The sequence below is a fragment of the Dreissena polymorpha genome, chromosome 1 (assembly GCF_020536995.1).
Source record: "Dreissena polymorpha isolate Duluth1 chromosome 1, UMN_Dpol_1.0, whole genome shotgun sequence".
NCBI classification, from domain to species: Eukaryota; Metazoa; Mollusca; class Bivalvia; order Myida; family Dreissenidae; genus Dreissena; species Dreissena polymorpha.
The window spans coordinates 13221651-13247463 of NC_068355.1; the positions used below are offsets into that span (position 1 = coordinate 13221651).

The following is a 25813-nucleotide window of genomic DNA, read 5'->3' on the forward strand; positions in this document are numbered from 1 at the left end:
CAGTCATCAAATTCATCAATTAGAAACCGTATTGACATAGGGACGTCTTAAACCGACTCCGAGGCGTTTGTTTACTTCCGGTTGTGACATGGTTGTGAAACTCGGCGAGCCTGAGTTTGTTTTCAACTATCATGACGAATTTGAACCCCACTTAACCAATATAAAAGTATGCCACGTTCAAAAAGTGTCATAGATAAAAAAGAAAAAGGTGGTCAGAAGCGAATGGGCGATTTCTTCTCCAAATGTGTAACTGTATGTTTAACTCGTTTAGATAATTTTGTCGCATTTACTAAAAATGATTTAGTTTCGGTTTTCATTTTAATTCGATTTAATTTCCGGGAAGAACTGGTTTTCTTTTCAAGTTCTAGACTTTACGATTATTTTTTGTTATTAAATTACCAGTTTTGTATGGGCAGCATCAGGCTCTCAAAGCATTTTTAACCAGGTTTTCCGAAGGAAAAAACTGGTTATTAGATTGGCGAATGCGGGCGGGCGGGCTGGCTGGCTGGCTGGCTGGCGGGCGGAACAAGTTTGTCCGGGCCATAACTTTGTCGTTCATTGTGAGATTTTAAAATCATTTGGCACATTTGTTAACCATCATTAGACGGTGTGTCGCGCGAAAAAATTACGTCAATATCTCCAAGGTCAAGGTCACACTTTGAGTTCAAAGGTAAAAAATAGCCATAAATGAGCTTGTCTGGGCTATAACTATGTCATTCATTATGAGATTTTAAAATCATTTGGCACATTTGTTCACCATCATGGGACGGTTGCACGAAAGAATCACGTCAATATCTCCAATGTCAAGGTCGCCACGACTAAAAATAGATTTATTTTAAAACAAACTTACAAAGGGGGTTAATTTTGTTTGTTCATTTCAAAAGTTCAGTTTGAGATGTCTCCCTTTATCAGATTTTTTTTCATAATGAAAACCTGGTTTTGTGACAATTTTGTCCCTTGTTTAATCTAAGGTACTTCATATTGATAAACCAAATAAATTTATGATTGAGTTTTTCACAATACTAATACCTGCCAGGCTATTGTGTGTGTGAATAAATTGAGTAAGTATTCTATGTAGTTACCAAACCTTTAAATTGGCACCAATTGCTTAAAAACATCATGTAAATAATTTTTGTACATTTATAAGTTAACATCCATCTTAAAGAGTTTTATGATTGGTAGGTGTTGAGTAGTGGGTCCTTTTTGAGTGATGGCTGTAGAGGTCACGTGAAATCCCTTGATAGAACCTTTTGACATGATGCAGTTTGTAACCCTTTTTTCGATACAGTCACATAGTCCTGGCTACCATAACTTTAAATGTCGCTTTATATGATTTTTGACTGGCTCGACTTTAAAGTTATGGAGCAACCGCATTAGGTAAGTCAACCAGAAATTCCCAAAAAGTTGACAGTTAACAAAGACCGTTCCAAAACAGCTTTTAAATGCAGTTATTTGCCCAAATCAACCACTTGATCGTAAAGATTGACATTTTTCACATTTAACTGATATATTCTTTCACAAAATACTATCTTAAACAATTGAAATTTATCTTCTGCTCAAACATATCGAGAAAAGCATAAATGCGACAGACATTTTTCAAATGAGAATCTCCCGAGATTTCATATGACATTATTTCTATTTTAATGCCCCCAGAACATAGGTTCTGGGGGCATATTAAAATCGCACTTCCCATAAGTGTGTTCGTCTGTCTGTCCGTCGTCCGTCTCGATTAGTTTCCGCTCAATAAGTCAAGCAATTGTCATCAGATCTTCACCAAACTTCACGGAAATGTGTAAGGCAATACCATCTAGGGCAAGTTCGATAATCGGCCAAATTGACCCAGACACTCTTGAGTTACAGCCCTTGAATCATCGTTAAATTGTTTTTTTTCTCGTTTCTGCTCAATAACTCGAGCAATTGTCATCAGATCTTCACCAAACTACATGAAAATGTGAAAGGCAATAACATCTAGGTCAAGTTCGATAATCGGCAAAATTGACCCAGACACTGCTGACTTATGGCCCTTCAATCATCGTAATATTGTGTTTTTTTCTCGTTTCCCCTCAATAACTCGAGCAAATTTCAAAGGATCTTGTGTATGGCAATAACATCTAGGCCAAGTTTTATAATCTGCCAAATTGACACAGAGACTTCTGAGTTACGGCCCTTGAATCATCGAAAAAATGCGTTTTTAGCTCGACTATTATATATGAAATATATATAGTGGAGCTATCCTACTCACCCCGGCGTCGGCGTTTCCATTTCCGTGCGGTTTCCGTTAGCGTGCAAATGATAAAGTTTTCCTACTACCCCAATAATTTGCATTGTCCCTTGACATATTGCTTTCATATTTTGCATACTTGTTTACCAACATGACCCCAACCTATAAACATGAGCAGACAACGCTATCAAGCATTTTGTCATAATTATGGCCCCTTTTCCACTTAGAATATGCAGCAAATGTTAAAGTTTTCGTACTACCCCATTTATTTTCATTGTCCCTTGACATATTGCTTTCATATTTTGCATACTTGTTTACCAACATCACCCCAACCTATAAACAAGAGCAGACAACTCTATCAAGCATTTTGTTATAATTATTGCCCCTTTTATACTTAGAATATGCATATTATTGATAAATCTATGTTAAAGTTTGCGTACTACCCCAAATATTACCTATATCCTTTGACATATTGCTTTTATATGTTGCATACTTATTTACCAACATGACCCCAACCTATAAACAAGAGCAGACCACTGTATCAAGCATTTTGACATAATTATTTCCCCTTTTACACTTAGATAATTGAACATTTTGCTTAAATTGCCATAACTTCTTTATTTATGATCACATTTTATTATTACTTTGACAAAACAACACTTACCTCCCCCCCCCATTTTTTTTTAAACACATCTAATAAATTACTACATCCAACATTATATCCCCCTCTCACTTCCCCACCCCCTACCCACCCCCAATTTTTTTTTTTTTAAACATCAGCTTATAAATTACCACACCCCACATTATACCCCCCTCTTACCCTCTCATCACCCTTACCCCCCCCCCCCCCCCCAAAATTATTTACTCCTTTTTTTATTTTTGAAAGTTGGTCTAATAAATGACCACACCCCACATGATACCCCCCTCTCACCCCCTTGACCCCCCTCCCCAAAAAATTTTTTTTTTCCTTTTGAAAGATCGTCTAATAAATTATTGAATATGAACAATTTCCCCATGATGGCTTACGTTATACTGTCAAGCACTCGAATAGTCGAGCGCGCTGTCCTCTGACAGCTCTTGTTTCCTCTCAATAACTCAAGCTAATGGCATCGGATCTTTGCCACACTTTACGGAAATGTTTAAGGTCATGAGATCTAGGTCAAGTTCGATAATCAGCCAAATTTACCCAGGCACTTATGAGTTACGGCCCTTGAATCATCAAATAATTGCGTGCCGCTCGAAAAATGCTCATAACTTCTATTTCGCTTCAGATGTAATCTTCATATTTGGTATGCATGTGTATATAGACAAGGCCTTTCCATACGCTGACACATTTTGACCCCTTTTACCTTGACCTTCAACTTAGGGTCCGCCTTTATGTTTCGAAATCTGTGTTTAGGTTTCGAAAAAGCTATTTAACGGTCCATGGCTTGGGCTTTTGAATTAGGAAATCAGAGTCAGCGGGGCGCCTAAATTTTTCCAATCAGTGTATTTTTGCAGAAATATGGACTTCGCCAAAACTTTTGAAAGCCGCTTTACGACCCTCTGTCAATAACATGTATCGCTTTACCCGACTAAAGGAGGAGCGTCCTTGTGTTGGACAATCAATATTGACCAATGAGAGCGCACACTTTATGAGCCATAGCACTCGTAGGCATGCAATACCTGTAGTTAAATCATGCAGACATGACATACATGTTATTACCACAGAAATCTTGGCCAGTTAATTGGAACAATGATGATGGCAACTGGCTGTAATCCTCATTAAACGTTGCATTTTATGCATTTTACTGTCAAAACATTGTTTCGACTTGTTAAGCGTTGTAACAAATTATTGTTGAATTCATTAGGCAGCTGTTAATGTTTTGTTGAAATCTCCATTGAGCTTACAGTGTTTTCATTATTATTTGGAACAACAGATTTTTTTAATAAAGCAACAGATTAGGCCGGGGGTCTAGAGGGGATGCCCAGGCCCCGAGTTGGTTCAGGGCAACGCCCCGGAAGGGGGGTTCAGCAAAGCCCCCCGATAAAAAAATGAATATGCAAATTTGTCTTATAGATATCAGTGCTCTGGCTGAAATTCATGATTGACAAAAAGGAAATAAGACATGAGGAGAAAATATTATTTTCTTTGTATTAAAATAAATTTTACCTGATGAGAACCTCACATTTATTTACATCCTGCAAGAGTCAGAGTCACTATCACTGTAACTGGCACTGCTGCTATAATCTAAATCATCCTCTAAATTAAATGTCTCAATAGCTGCTTTGATCTCTTCCCTCAATTCTTCCTGATCTAATAACATGACAGGTTCTGTTTGAACACACGTGTCACAAGTAGAAGGAGTAGCTGAATCTATTTTCTTTTTCACTGACAAAGGTTGTGCTAATTTGTTTTTTATATTTTACCCTTTGTATTAAATTTATTAAATGACAATTGTCCTTTGCTCCATTACAATGGCAAAACGAAGTCATCATTAATGTAAGAAGTAAGATCCTTACTTAATTTAAACAAACTAGATCTTTATGAAAAAAAACGCCACAAACCAACAAAAACTTCAAACAAGGGTGATTGTGTCAAACAATAAACAGTTGAATACAATTCGAAAGTTCAATTCTGATAATGCAGAAATTTGCCCTCTTTTCAGCAATAAAACCATAACAACAAACGGCACTAAGAAAAGTAACAACAATCGTGAACGAAGCCGATCTAAAACAGCGCAAAAAAGATAAGAGGAACCAAAACAAATATAACAGATAGTTATTGAACAATAACTAACAATATAAACAGGAAGAAAAAACAACTGCGTCATTTTCTTTCTAACCAGATTAAGCTTTAAAGCCAAAATCTAAAGATTGAGTTTTCTTTTCTTGCCACCAGACTCCATGCTGAATTTGTACATCGGTTTTAATAAAAACGTTGCGGTGTTAAATATTTCTGTTAAAACGCTTCTGATTAGCTCTTTCGTTTTAGACCAACGAATCGTCAACGATGTTTAATAAAAACGGTGGGGTGTGACACCTCTAAATTTATTTCACTATCGGATAAAAAACAACCGACTTTTCGAGATTTTCAACCGATGATATGGATCGGCAATCGGTTCATAATGAAAGCACTGAGCTTAAATAAATATGTAATCCGAAACCCACTTCAGAATGTTAATGTTAACGCGATTGTAATCCAAAACCCACTTGCAATTGTAAATGTTAACGCGACGTTGACAACTTCTCGCTACAAATAAACAGTGCTAATTCATATCCTGTTGATTTCGTATAAAAAGGGTGCGAAAATTATGCAGCATTTAAAACGTCGTGTCATTTGCATGGAAAGCGTGGGTGTATTGATTGTTGTATAAACGCATGTTGAGTGGGAGTATTTCATCAAATCTTTAAATAGCCACATATACCGAAATTAATTACATACTTAAGTACAAATGTGTTTATTAAATTCTTGAGCACTTTAATTGTCAATATTTACCAGAGTTTGCTTTTAAAAATAGAATATATAATGATAATCGGGTGATGAACAGAAATTGGAAAAGTAGTAAGTATGCACTAATAGAGTCGGATTGATACGGATGTTTTCGGGAGTCTGATTTATACTATCTATAAGAAAAATGTTTTAAACAATAAAAAACAATTTGATAAATATATATTTATCAATGACTTAATAGTTGTTGTTTTTAAGAGTCATGGCGCACCAGATGACGTACATGTAATTGGCCTCTAAAAATGTAAAAAAAAGTTCATCCTCCCCACCCCATCGGCCCCGGGGCGTTTGAAAAATTCCTGTGGAAAGCACTGGGGGCATATGTCTTCCGATGAAGACAGCTCTTGTTAGAAACATACCATGTGCGCACGTGTTTTCAAATTCAGAATGACATTTCCTGGTATTTTAAATTATTATTGCTTGTTTTGTAACAAATTGTAGTGTGAATACAAACTCAAAGTAAAAAATTATTTAAAATTACCTGATTCACTTTGAAATCAGTATTTTAATTTAATCCACCAGACGTAAGTTGTTAATCACAAATAATAGATCTCAGAAAACGAAAGTACATAATGTTTACACTTTCAGCAAAAAATGTCAAGGTCGACCCGAAAGTATTCAAATGAAAGCTCGTCACGTTACAAAGTGACAATGGCGTCAAAATTGTGAATGTCAGGCTAATGAGAGTTATTTTCATCTATAATTAATTTTAAGGTGCATTTGAAACATTTTAACCTTAAAATTTTGCCCGATTCAGTAATTTATATTCATTCACTTATGTATGTAGAAATGTATCCTAGAAAATGAACTGTCTTTGATTTATAACGTGACATACATGTAAATCTGTTACGACTCTGGTAAACTTTCGATACAGGGTTCGCTTCAGCGTACAGGTCTCTCAATACTATATCAACTGTTCGCTGAAGTTTCTTTAGCTAACAGTCACCCTCGTTTTGCTTATCAAAAATGCTGCAAAATATTTTAATTTATCATAACTTGATACGTTCTTATAAAAATTACTTCCTTAATGTGTTGTTAATATAGTGCTTCTAAGAAAAAAACACATTGTTTATGAGTATTTTCCATGCTTAAGTGTCAGTTGACATTATTTTTCAAGAAATTTACCTCCCCTAATAGACCCTAAAATGTCATCTTTAATGCTATATTTAGTTTGTAAATCTTGAAATGTGGACAGCTATTAATCAAAATCAAAAGCTCTAGAACAACCATTATTCTGAAGATGGGGGTTTGACATGCAATTGAGTATTTTGATGTTTACATACTGTAGGATAAAAATTAGAAAAAAGCAGGAAATATAAAGACAAAACTGTTAATAATTATGTTGCAATGATTCATTGTCATGTATATTTATAAAATATTTGTGATGAAACATCTCTTTGAAAATTGACCATGACTCAAGAGAGCATTCTTTGAGAATTAATATTTTACTTATCAATAGTTTACTGGAGCTTCAATCAAAAACATACATCCTAGTGTATGTGTCTTGGATCTACCATAATTGTAAATGCAAAAAACATTCAGACATGGTTAATGAGTTACTCAAGACAATTCAGTTTTGACGAAAGCTCTCTTGTTTTGACCCATGCTTAAAAAAGAACTTAAATAAGCACGCAATTGATTTACCTTAAGTTGGACAACACATAGGGATGGTGTAGTCATTAGTTTCAACCCCATCTGAAGAGACATCACTAATGCAAAGTTTTCTCTCTCTCTCTTCTCTTCTCTCTCCTCTCTCTCTCTCTCTCTCTCTCTCTCTCTCTCCTCTCTCTCTCTCTCTCTCTCTGTCTGTCTCTCTGTCTGTCTGTCTCTCTCTCTCTCTCTCTCTCTCTCTCTCTCTCTCTCTCTCTCTCTCTCTCTCTCTCTCTCTCTATCTCTATCTCTAATTCTAAATAAGCCTTTTTCATAAGTTATAATCATTAATTAAATATGAAGACATGTTGATACTTTTGAAGAAATACTGGTGCATTATCTACTATAGAATATGTGGTTTTGCATTAACTTAAGGTCTTTAATCTTACATGTAAACTTCAATAAATTTATATGTCTATTCATAATAATCAAACTAAAAAAGTTTTAAGGCGGCAGCTAATGAGGGGCCAGTTACTTTTTATGCCCCGGGATCGAATGATCGGGGGCATATTGTTTTTGGCCTGTCTGTCTGTCATTCTGTCCCAAAACTGTAACATTGGTTAAAGTTTTGAGATAACTTTTGCCATATTGAAGATAGAAACTTGATATTTGGCATGCATGTGTATCTCACAGGGTTGTCATTATTAACCGATTGCCGATAAAATTGAACGGTTAAAATCTCCAGAAAATAGGTTGTTTTTCCCGAATCTTTAAAATTGCGATCGGAAGTTTTGATCTCGCGAACCAACAATAATTGGCGAGTAATAACCGTATAGCGTTTTGACCAGGGGCTGTTCATTCTATACATAGATGGTGATGTCACTACGTTATTGTCACCTCTATACTAAGCCGCATCACATTCCTCTGGTTTGCAGAATTATGCTTTCGCCAAAGTAGTTCTGCATAGGAATGAAAATGTTTATAAAAGAATAATCATTTTTATTTCTTGTTTAAAATGGAAAGTTGTTTAAAGATATGTTATTTAATTATGTTTAAATGTGATTTTAAATCTTTATTAAGACTGATAGCGATAATCAGAAGCGCGATTACCTGACCTACTTTGGCTTTCACTCGTAAAAGAAGTGCTTCCCACAATTCCTTTCGCGTTAGTACACAGGTCAGTGAGACCGGTGTGTACACAATGGGGGCTTTTTTGACTAGCTACCGCCACACCAATAGCTTGCCTTGTTTTGTAAAATGGCTTTTGATTGGTTATCGCCTCTGCATACGGCCAATCATGTGGCGCGGTAGAAATTAGTCAACTCCTAAAATGGCTGAACCAAAGAAAAAGAAAATTTAAAGTCTTGAAGACTTCGGTTTTATGCATAAACCTAAACCATTTGGACTTAAACAACAGTTTATTTAGTGTTTCTCTTTTGTTCAGATGCATGCCTATAAATACCGCACAATAATTCAGCCGCAGACCCGAAACTGCAAAAGCATGGCGCCTCTTGGAATAATTATGAACTTTGCATTTATAGCCGATATATGATGTTTCAGTGATAAGCGAAATAAAACATGAAAACATATCATGCGGTGTTTGTTCTTGTTTTGAGAGTTTGTTTTGTGTTTTGTTGAACAAAGTGTTTGTTTCAAGTTGTGTTTATGCATCGATTTTGCACGGCATTATTGGGAGGAGGCGTTTTTCATTGCTTTGCGAACCCTGGGCCCATACCAAGGCGTTGACCTGGACCCACATGGGGGCCTGGGCGGCCCCCTTGACCCCCGGCCTTATCGGTTACTGTTCCAAAATAATCCCTTGTTAAAATTCCAAAATAATCCCTTGTTTAAAATCATAATGACAACCCTGATCTCAAGGAGCTGCACATTTTGAGTGGTGAAAAATCAAGGTCATCCTTCAAGGTCATCCTTCAAGGTCAAAGGTCAAAAAAACAAATCCAAGGGAAGTAATAAGCTTTAAAGGGTTATAATTATCTGTACCTGCCAAATGATTTTTTTTTTAGCTCACCTGATTGCTCAGGTGAGCTTTTGTGACCAGTCTTTGTCTGTCTTCCGTCCGTCCGTCCGTCAACCACATTTGGTTTGTAAACACTCTAGAGGCCACATTTCATGTCCAATCTTCATGAAACTTGGTCAGAAGATTTGTCCCAATCATATCTCGATCAAGTTCGAAACTGGGTCATGCTTGGTCAAAAACTAGGTCACTAGGTAAAAAACAACAACAAAACTTGTAAACACTGTAGAGGTCACATTTCATGCCCAATCTTCATGTAACTTTGTCAAAATGTTTGCCTTAATGATATGTTGGTCGAGTACAAAAGTGGTTCCGGTCCGTTGAAAAACATGGCTGCCATATTTTTGACCAAATTTTAAGGTCAAGGTCATCTTTAAAGGTCAAAAGTAAAAAAATACAATCCAAGGGAAGAAATAAGCTATAAAAGGGAGATATTTTCTAAACCTGCCAAATGATACATTAAAATTTTATTTCAAAGCGGCGCAATGGGTGGCATTGTGTTTGTGACGAACACATCTCTTGTTTAGTATCTTCCTTGTTAAGTGTTATACTCAGTGGCCTTAAAAAATGTTATTTTTGTCATTCCTGTTACTCGGGGATGTGATTTTTTTTTCCCTTTCCATGTCACACTAATTTTACAAATAATTATCAAATGTGATAATTTGGCATTTTCCTCCCCTGAGGTGATACTTAAATCACACCCCTGGTACTTTGTCATTTGTTATTTTTCAAGTACTAGTTTCAAATAATTTCTACTCAAAATGTCTGCTAATTTCTTAGCATCTTCCGTGTTAAGCGTTCTACGCAGTGGAATAAAAAATAATTTTTGTCATTTCTTTTATTTTGTCATTCGTTATTCAATTTTCAATAAACTTTCTTCAAATGACTAGCATCTTATGACGCTTTGTAGCCTGTAACACTCATATCCCTACCTCAAACGTCAAGGTCACGTGATGACCATCATGTAATTGTAGAGAGGGTATGTAACATCTGTCAACATACCACAAATGTCAAGGTCACACTTAAAAGCCCAATGTTTAATTTCGCCATGCTGAAGATGGTGTGGGCTCAAACTTCTTCTTTCATCAGGCCATTTTAAATAATTGATTGCAAATGTTCACTAATAATATGGCATCTTCCTAGGTTCAAGGTTAAGGTCACGTTTAGAAGTCAAGGGTTAACTTTGAGCATTTTTAACATTGTCCAAACAGCATAGTCATCATTTTATATGCAATAAAATATTTTTCCCCAAATGTTCACCATGATCAGATGGCTTGCAGCCTGTATCAGTGCTCCAAGAAGGCCACCTTGCCCTTCCAAAGCTCAGCCTATCCATTCCGAGGCCCCGCCCTATCCTTTAATCTGTCCTTTAGCTATTGACTACAAGTTTTATAACAGATGGGCATGTTTGATACCAAATAGCACCTTACTATTAAAATGAAACTTATCCTGCAGTGCTGCAACCAGATATATTTGGTCAAGCAATAAGTAAAGTGGCCCATGCTGAGACCATATATATCTGCCAAATCTTTTCATATATTCTCCACTTGCTGGTAGCTTTTGTAACAAATCCAGAATTGACATCCTGTATGCTCTTTATTATCCATTTCCTGTCACTTAAATGAAACTTTATGTTTATTTGTGTTAATTTTCTATGCTCATTTTTGCTGAGTGAAAGAGAATGAAAGTAGACAATTGTCAATTTTTCCTGCCATTTTAATTTAAAGCTGGAATGTACAGGTGGTTACAAATTCATATAAATTATTGTTTAAAGAAATGGCATGTATGTTTTCTGATCACAAATTGTTTAAAATTAATCACACAATTATTTTGAGTAAAAAAAGCTTACCTTATAAGTTTGTTTTTATTTGTGTCCACATGAAATCTAAACTATTACTTCCTGAAAAAAGAAACACAATGGCTGACACACTCATATGATTGCAGGAAGGACACAATGCAACTTGTCTCTCCATTGTAAATAAGATCTGAACAATGTAAAAAGCACAGCATCTCTTGTGCTTAAACTGTATTTCATAGTTATTGGCAAATTTTTTATGCTCCCCCAAAAAATTTGGGGGGGGGAGAGCATATAGTCGCCGCTTCGTCTGTCCGTCCGCCTTTCGTGTGTCCGTCCGTGCACAATTTTTTTCCAGGCTATTTCTCAGCAACTAATGACCGGAATTCAATGAAACTTTATGGGAAGCTTCACTACCAAGAGGAGATGTGCATATTATCAGAGGGTTCTGGTCGGATGATTTTTCACAGAGTTATGGCCCTTTGAAATTTCCCATTAACTGTACATATACATGTAGTGCAATTCTTGTTCGGGCTATTTCTCAGCAACCAATGACCGGAATTCAATGAAACTTTATGGGAAGCTTCACTACCAAGAGGAGATGTGCATATTATCAGCGGGTTCTGGTCGGATGATTTTTCACAGAGTTATGGCCCTTTGAAATTTTCCATTAACTGTACATATAGTGCAATCTCGTCGGGGTTATTTCTCAGCAACTTATGACCGGAATTCAATGAAACTTGATGGGAAGCTTCACTACCAAGAGGAGATGTGCATATTATCAGCGGGTTCTGGTCGAATGATTTTTATGTCCCCCACTATAGTAGTGGGGGACATATTGTTTTTGCCCTGTCTGTTGGTCTGTCTGTCTGTCTGTTTGCGCCAACTTTAACATTTTGCAATAACTTTTGCTATATTGAAGATAGCAACTTCATATTTGGCATGCATGTGTATCTCATGAAGCTGCACATTTTGAGTGGTGAAAGGTCAAGGTCATCCTTCAAGGTCAGAGGTCAAATATATGTGGCCAAAATCGCTCATTTTATGAATACTTTTGCAATATTGAAGATAGCAACTTGATATTTGGCATGCATGTGTATCTCATGGAGCTGCACATTTTGAGTGGTGAAAGGTCAAGGTCATCCTTCAAGGTCAGAGGTCAATTATATGTGGCCAAAATCGCTCATTTTATGAAAACTTTTGCAATATTGAAGATAGCAACTTGATATTTTGCATGCATGTGCATCTCATGGAGCTGCTCATTTTGAGTGGTGAAAGGTCAAGGTCATCCTTCAAGGTCAGAGGTCAAATATATGTGGCCCAAATCGCTTATTTTATGAATACTTTTGCAATATTGAAGATAGCAACTTGATATTTGGCATGCATGTGTATCTCATGGAGCTGCACATTTTGAGTGGTGAAAGGTCAAGGTCATCCTTCACAAGGTCAAGGTCATCTTACAATGTCAAACATCATATAGGGGGACATTGGTGTTTCACAAACACATCTTGTTCACAGAGTAATGGCCCTTTGAAATTTTATGTAAAAATATTCTTGTCCCCCCAACTACTGTGCCCTCAAGACGTTTCCTTTTATCTGAATATACAGTGCAATATTGTGACAAAAAAAACCTTTGGGGAGCATCACCCGTCTCCGACGGTTTCTTGTTTAAGTGTAAAAGAAAACACCATGCAAATGGAGGTAAATATTTGCACTTGTTAATCTTCTTTCACTTTTAAACTGAAGTTAGTTGAACATCGGAAACTTTTAATTTTGTTTCAATTGTTTTGCCATTATGTTGTTACATGCATTAGGGTGTAAATTTTTTAACAAAGTTGCATGTTTATTGCAGATGAAAGTAACTAAATAATTAAAATCCATACACAGCACAATCAAATTTACATATTATAATTTATAATCTCTTATAACATTGTTATTAATTTAATCATCATTGTAGACATGTTATTCACATGGTTAAATAATAATGGCAAAATACATTCTAACAATTCTAAATAATATAAAAGTTAATATGCAACAGGGAGCATTCCAGAAACTACCCAGCACTCAAATTTGCCCTCTGGACAAAAAAGCCCATTGCCCTTTTCAAATCCTAGCTGGAGCAATGCTGTATGAATTGTCTCTAGCTTAAAGATCAAGGTCTTCATTAAGTGTAAAAGGACCAATTTGGGGACACACATGTGGACTATAACTTCATCACTAGTCATTAAATATTTAAACATAACTTCAAATGTGTTACATGCAATACCTGGGTTCCTTGGGTTAAGTGAGCAGATAACAATAAAAGTCAAATGCCAAAATGTGCATTATGCAGCTTGTCAAACCATTGATGATTTACATAACTAGCTGTAATATTAGTTCTTCTTAAATGCTTTGAGCTTTAATGAGAAATACGTCTAGCGACCCACAGTGTCAATAGCTGGGAGTTGGATTATTGCAACTACCTGTTGTATGTATTGAAAATTATATTGAAATATATGTTTTGCTGTAAGTGCTCACTATAATTGTTTTAACAGGTAGATTCAAATAACAGTTCAGAAAAGGAAACACATAAGAAAGGCAAAGAGCAAGTCATTACAAGTAAGAGTGAATCAAAACTCAAGATAAATACAGGAAAGAAAACAGCAGAAAAGAAGGACAGTGATCTTGCTAAAGGAGGAAGTTTGAAGGTATTTATATTTGCTTTGAAAGAACATACAAGTTATTTTTTAAAATAGCATTTTAGCACTATGTAAGCATTTGTAAATTTCTAGTACTTCATGTTTTATAATAACAGTCAAAATATTTTCTACTAATGCTTCTAAAAAGCGGATAAAATTCAGCCATGAAACAACACAAAACATTAACTTGACCCTGCTGTAAATTTTACCATAGAAAATGACCAATACATGTTATTTATAAGCACCTTGTTTGAAGTCAAACCTACCAAACTCTTGTGGTAATCTTATTTGCTATTTCTTTTACCAACTAAATGTAAATAAGTCACCAAATCTTTGTAATACCACATTGATTCTAACAGCGTAAACATACAGGAGAGAGGATGTTTGGCTACTCTTGGACCCGGCAGGCACAGAAGGACACAGAGGACTATAGGAATGGATACCCAGTAAGTGGAAACATGAAATGTTTCATGTCAAATAAGAATTTGGCAATCAAGGGGATATTGTCAGGCTTTTAGACTTCTTTCAAAGATTTTATTATGCCCCCCTTCGAAGAAGAGGGGGTATATTGCTTTGTACATGTCGGTCGGTCCGTCCACCAGGTGGTTTCCGGATGATAACTCAAGAACGCTTGGGCCTAGGATCATGAAACTTCATAGGTACATTGATCATGACTCGCAGATGACCCCTATTGACTTTGAGGTCACTAGGTCAAAGGTCAAGGTCACAGTGACACAAAATAGTAAAATGGTTTTTGGATGATAACTTAAGAACGCATACGCGGCCAACAGGGCGAACACTGAACAATATAACTGAAGCAACTGGTCTGTTATCCTAAATCTATAATTATCAGTCCAATGAAACATCATCATTTGAGTTAAATAAAGTGGATCAGTAAAAATATTATCAGAATATAAGATTTTTTTGTATATTTTGTATATTAAATATTGTGTTAATGTTTAATTTTGTTGATTAATAAAAATATAAGCAGGACAGGTGAGGTAATACACTATTATATCTTTCTTATATACAGGGGAAACAAATGCAATAAGTTTAAATTTCATGTTTAATAAATAGAGGATATTTGTTCATGTCAGTGTTATTTGTTATTTTTTTCATTGTCCTTTGACATATTGCTTTTATATTTTGCAAACTTGTTTACCAACATCACCTCAACCTATATTTCCCCCCCCCCAACCTCACCCCCCCACCATTTTTTTTAAACATCATCTAATAAATTACCAAACCCACATTATACCCGCCTCTCACCCCCACCCCCCCCTACCCCCCCTACCCCCCCACCCCCCCCCTCGAAAAAATAATTTTTTTTTTTTTTAAACATTTTATAAATTACCACACCCCACATTATACCCCCCTCTCACTTTCCCCTACCCCCCCCCCCCCACCCCCCATCCCCCAAATTATTTTTTTAAACATCTAATTAATTACCACAACCCACATTATACCCCCCTCTCACTCCCCCCTTCCCCACCTGCCCCCCCCCCCACCCCCCCTAAAAAAAAAAATTGTTTTTTTAAACATCTTATAAATTACCACACCCCACATTATACCCCCCTCTCACCCCCACCCCCCTACCCCCCCCCCAATTTTTTTTTTTAAACATCTAATAAATTACCCCACCCCACATTATAACCCCCTCTCACCCCCCCCCCCTACCCCCCCCCCCACACAAAAAAATTATTTTTTTTAACATCTAATAAATTACCAATACCACATTATACCCCCCTCTCACCCCCCACCCCTGACCCCCCAACCCCCCCCCCCCCCAAAAAAAAAATTTTTTTTTTTAAAACATCATATAAATTACCACACCCCACATTAAACCACCCCTCTCACTCCCCCCGGCCCTACCCCCCCCCCCCCACCCTCCCCCCCCCCAAAAAAAAATATATATTTTTTAAAAACATCATATAAATTACCACACCCCACATTAAAACCCCCCTCTCACTCCCCCCTACCCCCCCCAACAACCCCCCCCCCCCAAAAAAAAAATATATTTTTTTTAAACATCTAATAAATTACCACAACCCCACATTATAACCCCCTCACTCCCCCCTACCCACCTACCCCCCCATCCCCCCGCAATTGTTTTTATTTTAAAACATCTAATAAATTACCACAACCCCACATTATACCCCTCTCTCACCCCCCACCCCCCTAACCCCCACCCGCCCTAACCCACACACCCCCCCCCTAAAAAAATTTTTTTTTTTCAAACATCTCATAAATTACCTCACCCACATTATACCCCCCTCTCACTTCCCCCCCACCCCCACCCCCCAATTTTATTTTTTTTAAACATCTTATAAATTACCCCACCCCACATTATACCCCCTCTCACTCCCCCCTACCCCCCACCCCCCCCCCCAATTTTTTTTTTAAATATCTAATAAATTACCACACCCCACATTATACCCCCCTCTCATCCCCCTAACCCCCCCCCCCCCCCAAAAAAAAAAAAAATATATTTTTTTTTTGTCTTTTTTTTATTTTTGAAAGATCGTCTAATAAATTATTGAATATGAACAATTTTTCCATGATGGCTTACGTTATACTGTCAAGCACTCGAATAGTCGAGCGCGCTGTCCTCTGAAAGCTCTTGTTAGGTCACAAGGTCAAAGGTCAAGGTCACAGTGACTCAAAATAGTAAAATGGTTTCCGGATGATAACTCAAGAATGCTTACTCCTAGGATCATGAAACTTCATAGGTACATTGATCATGACTGGCAGATGACCCCTATTGATTTTCAGGTCACTAGGTCAAAGGTCAAGGTCACAGTGACTCGAAAGAGTACAATGGTTTCCGGGTGATATCTTACATTAAGTCAAAGGTCAAGGTCACAGTGACAAAAAATGTATTCACACAATGGCTGCCACTACAACTGACAGCCCATATGGGGGGGGCATGCATGTTTTACAAACAGCCCTTGTTTGATATCCACTTTAACATGTGAAAATGTTTGTACGCATTAAATCTTAGCAGTAAAGTTTTGTTAATAGCCTAATCTCCCTTCATAAGACCTTTATAGGGCTATTAAATTCTTGTTTAAAGTAGTTTTACTAGCCAATTTCGTCAAATCCATCAATGTTGTTATGATTGTTTTGGGCTTAATATTTTACAAAAAAAAAATTTTGTTGATCCAGTAGATCATAACATTCTGATTTCAGGGCAAAAGTGATGATCCTGAACAAGATTTGAACTACATGTTCTACACAAACGAAATTAAATCTCGTCCAGATGGTAACTTTAAACATATATTTTTAGCTTGAATAAGCATAAATTATCAGCTTTAATCGGAATTTTATCAGGTAAATTAAGATAAACAGCTCAACTGAGTCTATGAATCCATCCTGTTGCTTGTTCACGATATAACACTAAAACACTTTATTGTTCTACATTAAGATAGTTATATGAATAAAATAATTATCTTTGACAGCTTTTGAAGATTATTATTTGAAGATGTTTTTTTATATTTCTCTGTGTAATTTGATGTACACATGACAATTAAACAATAATTACATGTACTTTATTTGACTGAAAGCTTGAATCTTTTGAAACCACTTGTCACTCATTTACATGTAAGACATTTTTGTTCTCTTGTTGAAGATAACTGTAAATCTAAACTCACTCATGTGAACCGAAAAATGCAACAACAAAATCGCTATATATTATTTTGCTAGGAGACTACATAGACAATATCCATGCTGACTGGTGGGGAAAGTACAATAAGCTGGAACGTCATCATGGATATATCCAGTGGTATGTTGCTCTGTAACAGCTGTCCTCCATTGATAGCTGTTGCAGTAATGAATATAATGAGTTTAATCAGGGCTCCCCGTGTGCTCAAAATGTTCTTTAGCCAAATTTATGGTAGAACACATAAATTCTTCACATGTTATCAGTTTTGTGGAGTTTTATGAAGAAAATGTTCAAGCCAAATGGAAATTTCATGACATTTCCATAACTAAGGTGTGTAAATAATTTGCATCATTAGCTCGGCTGTTTTCGGAGCCCGATGTATTGTCATAGCCAGCTCGTCGTGCTAAAACCTTTACATTTTGTTAACCTTTTGAAACTTGGCTCTAAAATCAAAGCGCTTCCACCTACAACTTTGAAACTTTATACATGTATGTAGATGTACCTTGATGAGTTCTAAACGCCACACCCATTTTTGGGTCATTAGGTCAAAAGTCTAGGTCACTGACCTCTAAAAAAAAGCTTTCATTTATTCAAAAATGCACCTGCAGCCGAGCGTTGGCACCGGTTATGCTGTGCTCTTGTTACTATTTTTAGGTTGTTCCCGATTCGTGAACAAGGTTTAAACTGGGAAGCACAGGAACTACAGCTTCATGAAATTGAGAAAATAAACAAGGACAAGAAAGCACCAAGGCGCATCCTCACATCTTATAAAATGATGCTAGACTTCTATGGCATGAAGCTTGACAATGACCAAGATGGCAACATTGTCAGGGCAGACAACTGGGAAGATAGATTTCACCATCTTAACAGGTATAGACTATACATCTGCGAACTATTTTACATTTTCTTTAGATTTCATGAGCCAGCATTGTTCTATTATGGTCAGTCACCGTTGGGAAGCAGTTATCTATTGTCCCAAGTCAACATTTTTCTTTCAATAACTTTTTCTCTGAAAGCACCCACTGCCAAGTGCCATGGCAGTTTTCCTTGAATGGGTGCTTCAAAAATCTCTGTAGAAACCAATGATATAATTTTACAAAAATGTTTCTTATAATTTTACAGAAATGTTTCTTCTGTGACCCTCTAACAAATTCATACAAATATTTTGCTTTGTTACAATAACCAGTCCCTCAGTTTTCCTTTTTGAGAATTTTCTTTAATATATATATATATATACATGTAACTTCAATCTACCTCAAATTGGCAGGAATCCATACTTTTCAAGTTAAGATTTTTGAGCAATATTTATTGAATAAAAAAATTCAGAATTTCTTACAATTGTTTTACATAACCATCAGGAAACAAAACCATTTTTCTTATATGTCTAAGGGGAAAACTAAGAGAGACTCTCATTGGATTTTACAATTATATAACCAGCCAAAAGTCATAGGGATATACAACTAGTAGACATTATGTCTTCCCAGTTAGCGTATCTTTGTCTGTCATTATCTGCAGTGTGCAGTTGCTCTTACATTTTTTGGAGGATTGTGTTAAACGGTTACACACTAATGAACTCCAACAGCGCCACCGCAGATTGTAAAGGTTTTACAGAAGCATGTTTTTTTAGTCATTGCCATTTGTTTTGAGTCAAATGTTACACCCTATATTCGCAACTCATATTCCAATTTGCATTTTTTACATTTATACAGGGTAATATTCTCAAAGTACTTCAGCACATATTGTCAAGGTTTTAAGGGGATATAGCCCTTTGTTTAAAATTACTTTTACAACTTTACTCTTCCTTATGCATCAGTCGCAAGGGATACATAGGCTGCGATAACTCACAGATTCCACTTAATGTTCCTCTGGTGATATTCTATTTTGAAAAAGAATTGTACTGTGTATCCTGTAACGCAACCACATATAAGGTGTGTTAGCATCAGAGCAACAGTTCTTATTAAATTCAGATGAGTAATCCAAGACTAATGTGGTCCTCTAGTTTAAATTCAGAAAATTGTTCAGAAACAACTTCTTTGAATGATGCTTTTATTAACTTGTTACTTTATGTGTACCCCTCAACCACATTTCAAGAAGACAGTATTAAGCAAAGTGACTTAAGTTTGTTATTTTTTTACAGATCCTTCCATAATTACCTTCGGATAACTCGAATCCTAAAATGCTTGGGAGAATTTGGATATGAGCGTTTGAAGGCCAACTTTGTGAAGTTCGTTTTACACGAGGGTTTAGTTGAAGAAACCCTTCCAAATTTGATTGAAAGCTGCATGAAATATTGGATTGGTGTTTTGAAAAATGATGACGAAAGGAAAGGCATGTTTGAATACTATGAAGAGCTATGTAAAAAGCTGGAGGATAAAAAGCCGTCACCCAAATCTTCGAAACAGGAAGCAAAAACAGGTTCTCCTATAGGTGAGAAATCGGAAACAGTCAAATATTATGAGAATGAGTTATCTGATGAAGAAGATGGTTCACTGGAATATGCTGTGAATTTAATTGATGATCCCACGAATGATAGTCAAATGAAAAGTAAAAGCAAGGATCACGAGCTTTCTGATGAAGAGAAAATTGGTGAGGAAAGTCAAGAAATTAAACACTTGAATACAGAAACTGGAAGCGATGAAGTAAATGAGACTGACGTAGTTGAAGAAAAATTAAATATCAATGTTGCCAAAAATGAAGTTGATGGAAATGATATTAATGAAAATGCTAGTGGTGCATGTCATGCCATTGCTGAAGTGAAACTGGCAACATTACAGACTAAAGCCATAAAGTGTGAAATGGACTGTGAGACGCTTGTTAACAACTTAGGATATGCAAACAAGGGTCAAAATGTTGAAAAGTTGCATACAGAAAATAATGCTAAACAGCAACAATCTTCTGAAATGGCAAGACCAGAAGTGAAGGAAGATGCAGTTACTGATATTGTAAATGATCAGGATTTAGTAAAAGCTAAAAGTAGAAATGGTGCTGAAATTGAAGATACCCATGAATCAAAGAACAGTTTAGAAAACGGCAAAGATGTTGGAGAAGATAAGAAAATTGATAAAGAGGAAGAAAATAAATGTAAGCAAGAATCGGCTAAAGATGGAGAGCAGAAAAGTGAAAATAATGACGCGGAACATGATGCAACTGTATCAGAAACAAGCAATGAAAGCCAATGTAGTGAGAATAAAAAAACTCAGAAAGCTGAATTTGATGAAAGCTCATTGATTCACAAAGAACGTAGAAAAGAGACTCAATCAGATAAAAGTAATGAAAGTAAATTAGATGGAGAGGTGGACACTTCTGATGTTATAATGGTATATTCAGACACATTGGAAAATCAAAATAATTCAGCAAATACAGGGGTGGAGACAGATACTTCCGCTTCTGTCACAGATATTAAAGCTGCGACAAAGCAAGGCAACTCAGAAACAGAATTAATGGAAGAAGAAGCGGCTATACAAGAAAACTTACCTGAGGCAATGGATACAGCTTAAGTTGACGATATTTGAAATTCAATTTAAGAATACTGATTAAAAGTGATTTTGTTCGAATATATCATTTGTATAGATAAATTAAATTTAAATGTTTGTTTATGATGACAATTTTATTCCGGCTGTTTCACCTTAACATGTAAATGTTCTACTTGTAAAAAAAACGCCATATAAATGTATGTTACTTTAACCTTTTCTACATTGTAAATGAATTGGTTTATGATAAAAGGTTAAGCATATGTTTTTGAATGATTAAACGGCTTCACAGGTTCCGCTTTTTTAGCGCAATATTGCTTAACTGTATGGGATATAGCTTTTTGACGATGCTGCGAAGCATCGTCTAAGTTATCATATCATGAAAAAAATCTTCACAATGGCAACCTATGTAAATGACCGAGCCAGTCCGATTGAGATAGCTCGATTTTTCTAATCGGCACACCTCGCTGATTATCATTGATAAAGGTATAGGAAGCTCAGCTATAAATAGGACAGCATATTCTGGGAAAAGATTTAATAATAGTTTGAAAACGTTAATTTTAAATCAGTTATATTCAATCCATTAATTGTTTATAGATCAATGAAACAACTATGCATTTTCTGTATTGTATTTGACATTTGTCGTGATTCAGTAAATAAATTGCGAATTAAGACGTGTATAATTAACTTTCAACGCGATCATGAGTGTAAAGAAAACGAATTATTTCGAACCTGCCATTTGTAAACGTTGTAGCGACTATGGTATATAAATAGCATAATAGCCGTATTATATCTGTGATACTCGCTCTTCTGCGTGCTTTCTCATTTTGCATATTTAATAAACTTTTCAAACATAAATTACAGAGCCACATCAGTGCACATACTATGTTTGACAATTCATTTGTTTGTTGGATATTGTTTGCTTGCTGTTTTAAACACATATTAGGTCATATCGCGGAGATTTAGTTAACCTTACCATGTGTTCATGGGCGAACTCACGTATTCAAGTGCTCTTACGACTATGTGCTAATACCCACTTTCGATCGGGAATCATCATGAAATTATTGCCGTACTTAACGTACAAACATGCCTTAGCTTATTGAATTAGAGAAAAAGAACAATAATCAAAATAGAAAAAGTATATGTTCATGCACATGGGATTGTGAAATCACGTCCGTACACATAGCATCATTAACTTAGGAAAGGAGACAACGAAACATAAAGTTTGGTATGATATACAAGTGAAATTAAAGAGCATGGTGTAATTAAAGAGCATGTCAAGTTTTGAATTTATATGCTGAAACGTAATGTTATAACCCACAAACGTTTTACTGTAACAGGCAGCTTTTTAAGATAAGTGATACAGAAAATCCACGTCGAATACCTTTTTTAAGATATTTCTTGTTATATTTGATCGAGAATGTAACCCGCCTCCCAGTCTTGCTGAAAGGATTTTCGTACCCACATGCACAATTGTGGTGATGTAGATAAACTTAAATAGATGCGTTTATATCAATCCTCTTCAAAAGCATCGTCACACCAGTTCTGTCAGTACTTTGATTGTAATGTTTGTTGTGTCAGTCTTGGTTTGATACCTTGATCTGGACAAACACGTACTTAATCACAATAAGGTGCTTTTCTTTAGGCTACTGCATAGACGAATTAAATTTTAGTTATGCATAATTTAAAGCCTCTTAACATGTCAGTTCAACAGTATAACACATTCTGATATAAGATATTTCAGAAGTAATTTTGTACATAATTTTTAATCGATGTTAAGTCTTAAAGCGGGTATATACGATTTAGTCAAATATTTATGAATTTATATAAACTGTGTAAAAAACTTATTATATATATATTTCAATATAAATTAAAATAAATGTTAAGAAGAACATGTGTCGAAAAATGCGAAATAAGCCAGATATTTAATTCTGAAATTGAAAACGGCTGTACAGCCGAATTCGCCAGCATGTATACCATACATGTACGATGTGCATCTAAACTTAGTTTAACGGTTTATTTGAAATTCTGCAACGATATCTATTCATACGACACACGAACACTATCTCCGATCCTAATACAAAGACGAATGCTTCGGTTATTGTAGGAAAATATGTACGTCACTATCGGCTCGGGGCGCTAATTTGTCTTTGCTGCATTTTATGAAATTCGGCTTTAATGTATAATTTTTCTTGCCTATTTTGTGTTATTGTAACATATGCTATCAATATATTACAATTAAACACATATAAAAATCGTATATACCCGCTTTAAAGGGACCGTCAACCACAAACGACGAAGAAAGAAGTTCTAAAATAACGTATTTTTTTACAAAAATTTGTTTATATTGATAACAACTTTTTCAAGTAATGTTATGTACCAGTCATGATATTTTTAAGTTTTCATATTTTCAGTATATTAGGTAATAATATTATACTGTTTACAGTTACCAGGTAACTACCAATTAACTATAAATAACGCAAGTAGATTGATCATCATCGTCACGTGGTAAACCCCGGAAATGCAATTTGTGCATGCATAGTGAATTGTATATAATTTATATAAAAAAAGATCAATCTACTTGCGTTAATTATCGTGTGTTAATCGTTATGTCACCATTTTCACGATGTACTTTCGATTTCACATCGCGAAATTTTATTACCGAATATACTGAAAATATGAACTTTTTTAAGTTATGCAATATACCAGTCCTGATATTTTAATCAATATAAACTAATAATTGTAAAAAATACGGTATTTTAGAACTTTTCTTTTTTTTTGTCGTTTGTGGTTGATGGTCCCTTAAAGTTTACAAAATAAATTTGAAGCTAGCGTTTATTTACTAACGTCAACAGTAGTAACTCAAAGGTAAATCGCATGGACACATACTATATGTTAGCAGAGGTCTCTGTATGCCATAAGCTTCCAAAACGTGAAAGTCAATAGTATAAGTGTTTGAGGGTCGGGTGACTTTGATCTCTCATGGAAATTAAGCAGAATACATGCAAAATTAAAATACATGTACATGTATATTATAATTCTAAGTGGAGACTTCAACCTTGGTTACATTGACTGCAACTCCTCAAGCAGTCCCCCCCCCCTGTAGAATCAAATACGAAACAAGTCCAAGAGCTTCTTAATTTAGTAAGTGTGAACAAACCAACACGTTGTGATAATATTTTTAACCAGGTTTTCCGAAGGAAAAAACTATTAGATTGGCGATGTCGGCGGGCTGGCTGGCGGAACAAGCTTGTCCGGGCCATTACTTTGTCGTTCATTGTCAGATTTTAAAATCATTTGGCACATTTGTTCACCATCATTTGACGGTGTGTCGCACGAAAGAATTACGTCAATATCTCCAAGGTCAAGGTCACAATTTGAGTTTGAAGGTCAAAATCGGCCATAAATGAGCTTCTCCGGACCATAACTTTGTCGTTCATTGTCAGATTTTAAAATCATTTGGCACATTTGATCACCTTCATTAGACGGTGTGTCGTGCGAAAAAATTGCTTCGATATCTCCAAGGTCAAGGTCACAATTTGAGTTTGAAGGTCAAAAATGGCAATAAATGAGCTTGTCCGGGCCATTACTTTGTGATTGTGAGGTTTTAAAATCATTTGGCACATTTGTTCACCATCATTAGACAGTGTGTCGCGCGTAAGAATCACGTCAATATCTCCAAGGTCGAGGTCACAATTTGCGTTTGAAGGTCAAAAATGGCCATAAATGAGCTTGTCTTGGCCATAACTATGTCATTTATTGTGAGATTTTAAAATCATTTGGCACATTTGTTCACCATTATTGGACGGTGTGTCGCGCGAAAGAATTACGTCAATATCTCCAAGGTCAAGGTCGCCACAACTAAAAATAGATTGATTTGAAACAACTATGTAACTATGAACTATCAGTCACAATGCACATTTTGATTTTAAGTTGTCTCTCTTTATCAGACTTTTTTCTAATTGAAATCAATGTCAATTTTACACAAGGGGGTTAACAATACACATTTTGAATTGTCTCCCTTTATCAGTGTTTTTTCAACTGAAAACCTGGTTTTATGACAATTTTGTCCCTTGTTAATCTTTTTCTTACAAACTGTCCTGATATCATCGACAACTTCATAACAATACCGCCTATCAGTGACGCTGATCTCGACATTCTCTGTCTAGAACTTAACAGCTCTCTTAGAAGATGCAAACCTAGACCATGAGAAATAAAAAATTCGAAAGCAGATTAGCTTAAAATTAAAAGGGATGCACAACAAACACAAATAAAGTTATTAAATCAAACATTTGCTGACCAAGACATAGACTTTTTTGGAATACATTTAAAGAAGACCTACAAAATACGATCTCCAAAAAACATTCCAACCAAACTAGTTAAAAACAGCAATAAACTTCCCTGGGTATCTAAAGAACTGAAAAAAGAACACTTATAAACGCAAATCTAAACAACAAAACCGTAAAAGCAATAAGCTGAAACTAAAACTAAAAAGCCAAATCCAAAAAGAGCAGCGCCAGGTATACATTGAAAACCTCATATTTTGCATCCCAATCTCAGAAAAAGATAACCCATCACACTTTAAACTTCCAAAAAAACTATTCTCATATATCAAAACAAAACAACTGAAAGCTTGAGCATACCTCCTCTTAGAAAAACGGAACCACTAAATAAAGCTAATATCCTCAACAGACATTTCCAAAATGCCTTCATACCGCTCACCTCTGAAGCTATTCCTGACAAAGGTCCCAGCCCTAATCCATCCATGCCAGGCATCAACTTCACATACAATGGAATTACTTAACAATTACAAAACCTTAAAAACCATAAAGCCTTGGGTCCAGATAAAACACTCTGTAGAGTACTAAAGGAA

The 25813-nt window shown here is 35.8% G+C and overlaps 1 protein-coding gene across 4 annotated transcripts; it reads left to right on the top strand.

Annotated features, from left to right (window-relative positions):
- The first annotated feature begins 62 nt into the window (after nucleotides 1-62).
- Nucleotides 63-21203, top strand: LOC127871438 (opioid growth factor receptor-like protein 1). Of its 4 annotated transcripts, none has more exons than XM_052414386.1 (7): nucleotides 63-252; nucleotides 13666-13818; nucleotides 14169-14255; nucleotides 16999-17071; nucleotides 17512-17590; nucleotides 18125-18340; nucleotides 19608-21203. In XM_052414386.1, the coding sequence occupies exons 1-7, from the start codon at nucleotides 169-171 to the stop codon at nucleotides 20965-20967; spliced, it is 2052 nt and encodes a 683-aa protein (XP_052270346.1). In that variant the 5' UTR covers nucleotides 63-168; the 3' UTR covers nucleotides 20968-21203. The 4 variants fall into 4 exon arrangements, with proteins under 4 accessions (XP_052270346.1, XP_052270359.1, XP_052270353.1 ...); XM_052414399.1 differs by lacking the exon at nucleotides 63-252 and adding an exon at nucleotides 925-1061 and having other exon boundaries at nucleotides 14182-14255; XM_052414393.1 differs by lacking the exon at nucleotides 63-252 and adding an exon at nucleotides 927-1061.
- The last annotated feature ends 4610 nt before the right edge of the window (nucleotides 21204-25813 follow it).

What these genes read in the sequence shown, in the direction of transcription:
- LOC127871438 (XM_052414386.1), top strand. Translation starts at nt 169, where the DNA reads ATGCCACGTTCAAAAAGTGTCATAGATAAAAAAGAAAAAGGTGGTCAG. An exon ending in ACTATAGGAATGGATACCCA is followed by an intron (nt 14,256 to 16,998) that starts GTAAGTGGAAAC and finishes TTCTGATTTCAG; the next exon opens with GGCAAAAGTGATGATCCTGA. An exon ending in CATCATGGATATATCCAGTG is followed by an intron (nt 17,591 to 18,124) that starts GTATGTTGCTCT and finishes TACTATTTTTAG; the next exon opens with GTTGTTCCCGATTCGTGAAC.